This window comes from Callionymus lyra, chromosome 14 (assembly GCF_982586985.1).
Source record: "Callionymus lyra chromosome 14, fCalLyr1.hap1.1, whole genome shotgun sequence".
Lineage (NCBI taxonomy): Eukaryota > Metazoa > Chordata > Actinopteri > Syngnathiformes > Callionymidae > Callionymus > Callionymus lyra.
Genome location: NC_141831.1, coordinates 3,462,218 through 3,472,217, shown reverse-complemented (window position 1 = coordinate 3,472,217; position 10,000 = coordinate 3,462,218). Strand labels below are relative to the sequence as shown.

Below are 10,000 nucleotides of genomic sequence, written 5' to 3'. Positions count from 1 at the left end.
TTTATCAATTATCTTCAAAAGATTGTATTTATGTATTTTATATTTTATACACAATTATAATTGTGTTTATTTTGTTATTAGCGTGATTGTATTTCGGTATTTAGTATTTTTGTATCTTTTATCTTATCAAAATTGTATTTTTGTATCATACATTTTATTGAAATTATTATTTTCTAATTAAGACTATATTAATATATTTTATAAACGTTGTATTTTTGTTTATTTTGTTTTTAGTGTGATAGTATTTGGGTATTTAGTATTTTATTCATTAATCTTTTATTTTATAAAGCTTGTATTTTGTTTATTTTATTTTAATAACATTTTATATTTGTTATCAAAAAATATTGTTGTGAATTTTATTGTTAAGATTCTTTCTTTTTTTATTGTATTTTGGTATTTTATCAATTATCTTCAAAAGATTGTATTTATGTATTTTATATTTTATACACAATTATAATTGTGTTTATTTTGTTTTTAGCGTGATTGTATTTCGGTATTTAGTATTTTTGTATCTTTTATCTTATCAAAATTGTATTTTTGTATCATACATTTTATTGAAATTATTATTTTCTAATTAAGACTATATTAATATATTTTATAAACGTTGTATTTTTGTTTATTTTGTTTTTAGTGTGATAGTATTTGAGTATTTCGTATTTTATTCATGAATCTTTGTATCTTTTATTTGATCAAGAGTGTATTTATGTATCATATATTTCATTGAAATAAACAATTTTTATAATCAAGACTGTATTTTGTATTCAATAAGAAATACAAGTTAAAACATACGTCTTCACCCCTGGTGTTGTTTCAGGGTCAAGGTGACCCGAAGGAAACAAAGGTGACCCTGAGACACAAGGGATCATCTTTTTCTGAATGACTTGAACGATAAACAATTTAATTTAATTTAATAGGAAAATGATTAAAGATAAAATGTCTGAAAATAAATCAATGAAATCAAAAATGTATGTTTAAGATACATGAGTAAAAACATGATTTTTTATTAAAAAAAATCTAAAGTTAATATTTCAAAGGACAAACACAAAAATAAGATAGTTTTCAACAAAAGTGACTCCAGCTCCTTGTTAACCGTTGCCAGGCAACCAAACCACAGCTGCAGGAATTTCAATAAAACTTTGGACAAAAACGTCTTAATTGTGGGAAAATAGACGTAAAAACCAACAACGTTTGGTTTCGACACAATGTTTCAGTCGCACAACGACACAAACGTGAACCTGAGACACAACGAAGAGTCTTGGAATTGAACCGACAACTTCTAAAGCGAATCTGCTTCAGTTCATCGTTAAATAAACAAAGTTTCATGTTTCAGGAAACAAGTATTTGTTATTAAGTCTGGACGAGTAAACATCATAAATTAAGGTGTATTAAGAACAGTTAAGCTAAAAAGCACAGGTGAGCTAAGAAGCTATTAGGCAGCATCAGGCTAACAAGCTAGTTAGCAAAGTTTATATTTAGCACGATTAAGGTAACGCAGCTTAGCATAACTGAGCTAAAAAGCTATTGAGCACAGTTAACAAATAAGGTTATTTACACAGTAAAGCTAAGTTTCTATTTAGCATGATTAACCATAGAATTAACTTTAGCTAACAAGCTTAATCCACGATTATATATAGCAAGCAAATGAGTAACTGATTAAGGTAAGCTAAGAAGCTATTTAGCGTGGCTAAGTTATTTATCAGGGTTTAGCTAGAACATTAGTTAGCACAGTTACGCCAAAATGCTACTTAGCGCAGCTGAGCGTACAAGTTATCTAGCACGGCTAAGCTAAGCTGCTAATCACCATAACTGAGTGTGCAAGTTATTTAGATTGGTGTAACTAACACACTAGTCAGCACAGTTAAGCCAAGATGCTACTGAACATGGTTAGCATACAAGCTATTTAGCATTTTTTACCGATATTGTAGGGGGGACGATATTGTAGGGGGGACCGATATTGTAGGGGGGACGATATTGTAGGCGGGACCGATATTGTAGGGGGGACTGATATTGTACGGGGGACCGATATTGTAGGGGGGATGATATTGTAGGGGGGACCGATATTGTAGGGGGGACTGATATTGTAGGGGGGACCGATATTGTAGGGGGGACGATATTGTAGGGGGGACTGATATTGTAGGGGGGACGATATTGTAGGGGGGACGATATTGTAGGGGAGACGATATTGTAGGGGGGACCGATATTGTAGGGGGGACGATATTGTAGGGGGGACCGATATTGTAGGGGGGACCGATATTGTAGGGGGGACCGATATTGTAGGGGGGACTGATATTGTAGGGGGGACGATATTGTAGGGGGGACGATATTGTAGGCGGGACCGATATTGTAGGGGGGACTGATATTGTAGGGGGGACCGATATTGTAGGGGGGATGATATTGTAGGGGGGACCGATATTGTAGGGGGGACTGATATTGTAGGGGGGACCGATATTGTAGGGGGGACGATATTGTAGGGGGGACTGATATTGTAGGGGGACCGATATTGTAGGGGGGACTGATATTGTAGGGGGGACGATATTGTAGGGGGGACCAATATTGTAGGGGGGACCGATATTGTAGGGGGGACGATATTGTAGGGGGGACCAATATTGTAGGGGAGACGATATTGTAGGGGGGACTGATATTGTAGGGGGGACCAATATTGTAGGGGGGACGATATTGTAGGGGGGACTGATATTGTAGGGGGGACCAATATTGTAGGGGAGACGATATTGTAGGGGGGACTGATATTGTAGGGGGGACCAATATTGTAGGGGGGACGATATTGTAGGGGGGACTGATATTGTAGGGGGACAATATTGTAGGGGGGACGATATTGTAGGGGGGACTGATATTGTAGGGGGGACCAATATTGTAGGGGGGACGATATTGTAGGGGGGACTGATATTGTAGGGGGACAATATTGTAGGGGAGACGATATTGTAGGGGGGACCAATATTGTAGGGGAGACGATATTGTAGGGGGGACTGATATTGTAGGGGGGACTGATATTGTAGGGGGGACGATAGTGTAGCTCCACCGCGAGCGAAGCCTCACCGTGGGGTAACGTGATGCTGGCTCCGTCCAGGATGGCCTGAGCCAGCAGGTGGTCGCTGCCCTCGAAGGCGCTGGCTGCGGCCCGGAGAGCGTCCCAGATCTCCTTCCTGCCCTCGAACGCCGGCGCCGTGTCCCAGAATTCATCTCTCTTGCTGCGCAGCTGACCCTCCGTCATGGGGTAGTCACTCTTCCATTTAGGACGCTCCCTCTTCAGAGGCTGGTTCCTACCCAGAGCAACTGAGGAGGAGGAGGAGGAGGAGGAGGAGGAGGAGGAGGAGGAGGAGGAGGAGGAAGAGGAGGAGGAGGAGGAAGAAGACGAGGAGGAGGAGGAGGAGGAGGAGGAGGAGGAGGAGGAGGAGGAGGAGGAGGAGGAAGAGGAGGAAGAGGAGGAAGAGGGGGAGGAGGAGGAGGAGGAGGAGGAAGAGGAGGAGGAAGAGGGGGAGGAGGAGGAAGAGGAGGAAGAGGAGGAAGAGGAGGAGGAAGAGGAGGAAGAGGAGGAGGAAGAGGAGGAAGAAGAGGAGGAAGAGGAGGAGGAAGAGGAGGAAGAAGAACGTGACATTATGTTAATGAAGGTGAAGACATGAGAGTAAATACAAGCGACTCGTGGTGAAGAAACAGAAAAACTTCTTGTTCCTCATGAAGATCCTCCAGCTGTGACGAGATAAGATCTTATCTATGATCAGTGATCTCCAGAAGAACACGTGGAGTCGACAGGAAACATTTGGAAACACAAGTATCTTGATCTTTCATCCTCGTCACACTTTCGTCTACACATGTTCAAATACTGATACACTCATGATACTGTATATTTAACAACACTTCCATGTTGATAATACTAGTTATAGTTTATATTTCAATAAAGTGTGTTTGAAATATACAGTAAGTGATTCTAACTTTGTATTTATAAGTAACATGTCAATATTTAAAGTGATTGTTCATTTTTGTGTTGTAATTCCAGGCGTTAAAACCTCCGCCGCTAAAGGAAGAATGATGACTGAGGACGAGAGGATACAGTGAGTCCAGCAGCTTTTAAAGATGATGTTTGGACATATTTTGGTTTGAAAACAAATGAAAGCAGTTACGACTTTGTCAAGAGTCATGTGGTCTGTAAATACTACAACACCAGAGTCAAGTACTGGACAATACTACACATATATACTTGTTACTATACTATCACAACACCAGAGTCAAGTACTGGACAATACTACACATATATACTTGTTACTACACTATCACAACACCAGAGTCAAGTACTGGACAATACTACACATATATACTTGTTACTACACTATCACAACACCAGAGTCAAGTACTGGACAATACTACACATATATACTTGTTACTACACTATCACAACACCAGAGTCAAGTACTGGACAATACTACACATATATACTTGTTACTACACTATCACAACACCAGAGTCAAGTACTGGACAATACTACACATATATACTTGTTACTACACTATCACAACACCATAGTCAAGTACTGGACAATACTACACATATATACTTGTTACTACACTATCACAACACCAGAGTCAAGTACTGGACAATACTACACATATATACTTGTTACTACACTATCACAACACCAGAGTCAAGTACTGGACAATACTACACATATATACTTGTTACTACACTATCACAACACCAGAGTCAAGTACTGGACAATACTACACATATATACTTGTTACTACACTATCACAACACCAGAGTCAAGTACTGGACAATACTACACATAAATACTTGTTACTACACTATCACAACCCCAGAGTCAAGTACTGGACAATACTACACATATATACTTGTTACTACACTATCACAACCCCAGAGTCAAGTACTGGACAATACTACACATATATACTTGTTACTACACTATCACAACACCAGAGTCAAGTACTGGACAATACTACACATATATACTTGTTACTACACTATCACAACACCAGAGTCAAGTACTGGACAATACTAAACATATATACTTGTTACTACACTATCACAACACCAGAGTCAAGTACTGGACAATACTACACATATATACTTGTTACTACACTATCACAACACCGGGAGTCAAGTACTGGACAATACTACACATTTATACTTTTTAGTACACACATTTATATTTTTTAGCAAACTATCACAACACCAGAGTCAAGTACTGGACAATACTACACATATATACTTGTTACTACACTATCACAACACCAGAGTCAAGTACTGGACAATACTACACATATATACTTGTTACTACACTATCACAACACCAGAGTCAAGTACTGGACAATACTACACATATTTACTTGTTACTACACTATCACAACACCAGAGTCAAGTACTGGACAATACTACACATATATACTTGTTACTACACTATCACAACACCAGAGTCAAGTACTGGACAATACTACACATATATACTTGTTACTGCACTATCACAACACCAGAGTCAAGTACTGGACAATACTACACATATATACTTGTTACTACACTATCACAACACCAGAGTCAAGTACTGGACAATACTACACATATATACTTGTTACTACACTATCACAACACCGGGAGTCAAGTACTGGACAATACTACACATTTATACTTTTTAGTACACACATTTATATTTTTTAGTACACTATCACAACACCAGAGTCAAGTACTGGACAATACTACACATATATACTTGTTACTGCACTATCACAACCCCAGAGTCAAGTACTGGACAATACTACACATATATACTTGTTACTACACTATCACAACACCAGAGTCAAGTACTGGACAATACTACACATATATACTTGTTACTACGCTATCACAACACCAGAGTCAAGTACTGGACAATACTACACATATATACTTGTTACTGCACTATCACAACCCCAGAGTCAAGTACTGGACAATACTACACATATATACTTGTTACTACACTATCACAACACCAGAGTCAAGTACTGGACAATACTACACATATATACTTGTTACTGCACTATCACAACCCCAGAGTCAAGTATTGGACAATACTACACATATATACTTGTTACTACACTATCACAACACCAGAGTCAAGTACTGGACAATACTACACATATATACTTGTTACTACACTATCACAACACCAGAGTCAAGTACTGGACAATACTACACATATATACTTGTTACTACACTATCACAACACCAGAGTCAAGTACTGGACAATACTACACATATATACTTGTTACTGCACTATCACAACACCAGAGTCAAGTACTGGACAATACTACACATATATACTTGTTACTACACTATCACAACACCAGAGTCAAGTACTGGACAATACTACACATATATACTTGTTACTACACTATCAGAACACCAGAGTCAAGTACTGGACAATACTACACATTTATACTTTTTAGTACACACATTTATATTTTTTAGTACACTATCACAACACCAGAGTCAAGTACTGGACAATACTACACATATATACTTGTTACTGCACTATCACAACCCCAGAGTCAAGTACTGGACAATACTACACATATATACTTGTTACTACACTATCACAACACCAGAGTCAAGTACTGGACAATACTACACATATATACTTGTTACTACGCTATCACAACACCAGAGTCAAGTACTGGACAATACTACACATATATACTTGTTACTGCACTATCACAACCCCAGAGTCAAGTACTGGACAATACTACACATATATACTTGTTACTACACTATCACAACACCAGAGTCAAGTACTGGACAATACTACACATATATACTTGTTACTACACTATCACAACACCAGAGTCAAGTACTGGACAATACTACACATATATACTTGTTACTGCACTATCACAACCCCAGAGTCAAGTACTGGACAATACTACACATATATACTTGTTACTACACTATCACAACACCAGAGTTGATTTTTAAAAATAACACGGAGGTCATAAATACAGGATCTCCCTGAAAAATATAACCAACAAATAACTTGTTTAAAATGTTTGTTTTTTTAAATTAAAACATGCTTTCATTAACATTCTTTCAAGAACAAACTCTTTTTACTTTTCTATTTTAAATGTGTGAATAAAACAAACCCTGTTACGTTTTTTTCTCTTGATCACTGAGTCGCTCTGATGTAGACGTTTTAAATGTTTTCAAACTTTTATGGAAAAAAACCTAACAAAAAATATTTTTTAAAAGTGCGACACAATATATGTGTCAATAAGCAAGTTGAAGATAAATCCACTTCCTGTTTTAAAGATAAATCCACTTCCTGTTTTAAAGATAAATCCACTTCCTGTTTCAAAGATAAATCCACTTCCTGTTTTGAGCTTCTGAATAAGAAGTTGCTAAGAAGTTCCTGCTCACGTGTCATAAAATACACATATTTTAAAATAGTTAAACAGTGAAACGTAGACAAACATCTTTCTGTGGAAAAGGTTGGTCAGTGTTTGGAAAAGTTGACGCTTTAAACTTCATTATCGCCGCAGAAGAAAAACTTTAACGAGTGTTTTCTTCTCCAGTTTCCAGTGTTTGTTGTAAACACTGGAAACTGGAGAAGAAAAGTCTGAGGTCGTTGAGTTTATGAACAAAAGTCTGAGCTTCAGGCGAGGAGGAACTTCACAATTTTAATCTGGATTGAAACGATCAGGATTGAAACGATCCAGATTGAATTGATCTGGATTGAACTGATCTGGATTGAAACGATCCGGATTGAACTGATCTGGATTCAAACGATCTGAATTCAAACGATCCGGATTGAAACGATCCGGATTGAACTGATCTGGATTCAAACGATCTGAATTCAAACGATCCGGATTGAAACGATCCGGATTGAAACAATGCGAATTGAAACGATCCGGATTGAAACGATCCGGATTGAAACGATCTGGATTTAAACGATACGGATTCAAACGATCCGGATTCAAACTATCTGGATTGACAGGATCTGGATTGAAACGAGCCGGATTGAAACGATCCGGATTAAAAACTATCCGGATTCAAAAGATCTGGATTGACACGATACAGATTCAAACGATCTGGATTCAAAAGATCTGGATTGACACGATCTGGATTGAAACTATCTGGATTGAAACGATCCTGATTGAAATGATCTGGATTCAACTTATCCGGATTCAAACGATCTGGATTCAAAAGATCTGGATTGACACGATACAGATTCAAATGATCTGGATTCAAAAGATCTGGATTGACACGATACAGATTGAAACGATCTGGATTGAAACGATCCGGATTGAAATGATCTGGATTCAAACGATCCGGATTGGAACGATCTGGATTGAAACGATCCTGTTGAAATGATCTGGACTGAACCGATATTTTTTAATATCCAGGATCAAAAATGTGTTTCACTTTCACGATGGTTCGTCAAACATTACGTCACCTTGACCCAGATCACAATGACTTTACGGAACCGAGCTCTGAATAAAACAACATAGAACACGTGGTACCAGCCATTTTGAAAACAGGAAGTGGGTCAAAAAAGTGTTTGTTTTGTTTTTTTAAAGAAAAAACACAAAAAACAACATCAAAATCCACTTGTTATTATGCTTAATAACCATTGATCTGAGCCACCACAAATACATAAACAATAATTATAAAGTAAACAAATACATTGTGGATATTTTGAAAAAGTCTTGGGTTAAAAGAATAAAAAGACTAAATGTCCAATAGTTAATTTAATGAATAATGTTCAGCATTTTAAACTATTTTTGACAGGTAAAACAATATAGATCATTTTATTTGTTATTCTACTCTGTGGTTTTATTTAATCGTTACTTTACTAAACCAATGTTTACTTAATCTACTGCTGAAAAAAACACGTTTAATTTAAAGTATTTACACTTTTATTACACAAATGAATAATAAAACTTCTTCTACGTTTTCTTCCTGATATTATTTCACTTAAATCAAAGAGATTCAGATCCTACTGTAAACAAAAGACGATCTAAATGATTGACATCCAGGATTAAGTGACAGGATGTAATGAGTATTACTGTGTAGACTCAAGAGCCCTCACTCGAGAACCAGCTCCTCAGGAGTGATGTCTCACTCTCGGGCCTGTGTTTGTTTAAAGAACCTCGATCAGATCCGCGACGCTGATGTTCTGCTGTTGTTATGAAGCTCGCTGTGTGTCTGCGCCGCTCACTGACGGTGACCCACATTGGCGCGGCGGGCGAGCTAACGAGCTAACGCGGCTACATCCAGGCTGTCAACAGAACAAAGAGACGCTTCGTCGCGGCGGAACCTGCAGCTTCCTCGGCGGCGACCGGAGCTTTTTTTTTTTTTTTCCCGGGGACGCCGCCGAGGAAGCGGAGGGGGACGCCGGGGCGGAGGAGGCTCGTCGGCGGCTGAAGGAGCCTCGAGCCCGGACTACCCGGAGGAGACCCGGAGGAGACCCGGAGGAGACCCGCGAGCATCAAGTTTCTTTACCTCCGGTTCCGTCCGAGTTCTCGTTCAAGCTTCCAGAAGAGTCGTGGTGGCTCCCCACACAGCCGCCCATGGATCCCTGAGAGCAGCCCGGGCTGAAGATCTTCCCCTCGGCTCTCAGCTACATCTGCTGCCCCCCCCCTCTCTCTCTCTCTCTCTCTCCTCCCCCTTCCCCTCCTCCTCATCCCTCCATCATCCTGGACCTGCAGCAACACTTCATTCATCTCAAGAACTGATGTTGAAGTGGAACCTCGTGAGGTCAAAGGTCGAGTCGGAAAAGCATGCTTTTGTTTTGTTATATAGGGGGCTGGAGTCTGTCCCAGTGTCATAGGGCGAGAGGCAGGGGACACTCTGGACAGGACACACAAAGACACACAACCATTCACACACACACTCATACCTACGAACAATTTCCTCAAGTTCTCAATCAACCTCTGTATGTTTTTGGACTGTGGGAGGAAACCAGAGTGTCCGGAGTAAACCCAGGCAACACGAGATGATCAGA

The 10,000-nt window shown here is 39.0% G+C and overlaps 1 protein-coding gene across 1 annotated transcript in view; it reads right to left on the bottom strand.

Annotated features, from left to right (window-relative positions):
- ubtd2 (ubiquitin domain containing 2) overlaps window positions 1-9,639 on the bottom strand; it is an 11,871-nt gene extending 2,232 nt beyond the window's left edge. Inside the window, exons 1-2 of the mRNA XM_087807879.1 lie at window positions 9,499-9,639; window positions 3,055-3,291 (exon numbers count right to left, since the gene is read on the bottom strand). Coding sequence (XP_087664005.1) covers window positions 3,055-3,291; window positions 9,499-9,568 — 307 coding nt within the window. The 5' untranslated portion in view covers window positions 9,569-9,639. The remainder of the gene's footprint in view (window positions 1-3,054; window positions 3,292-9,498) is intronic.
- Window positions 9,640-10,000: the final 361 nt, after the last annotated feature.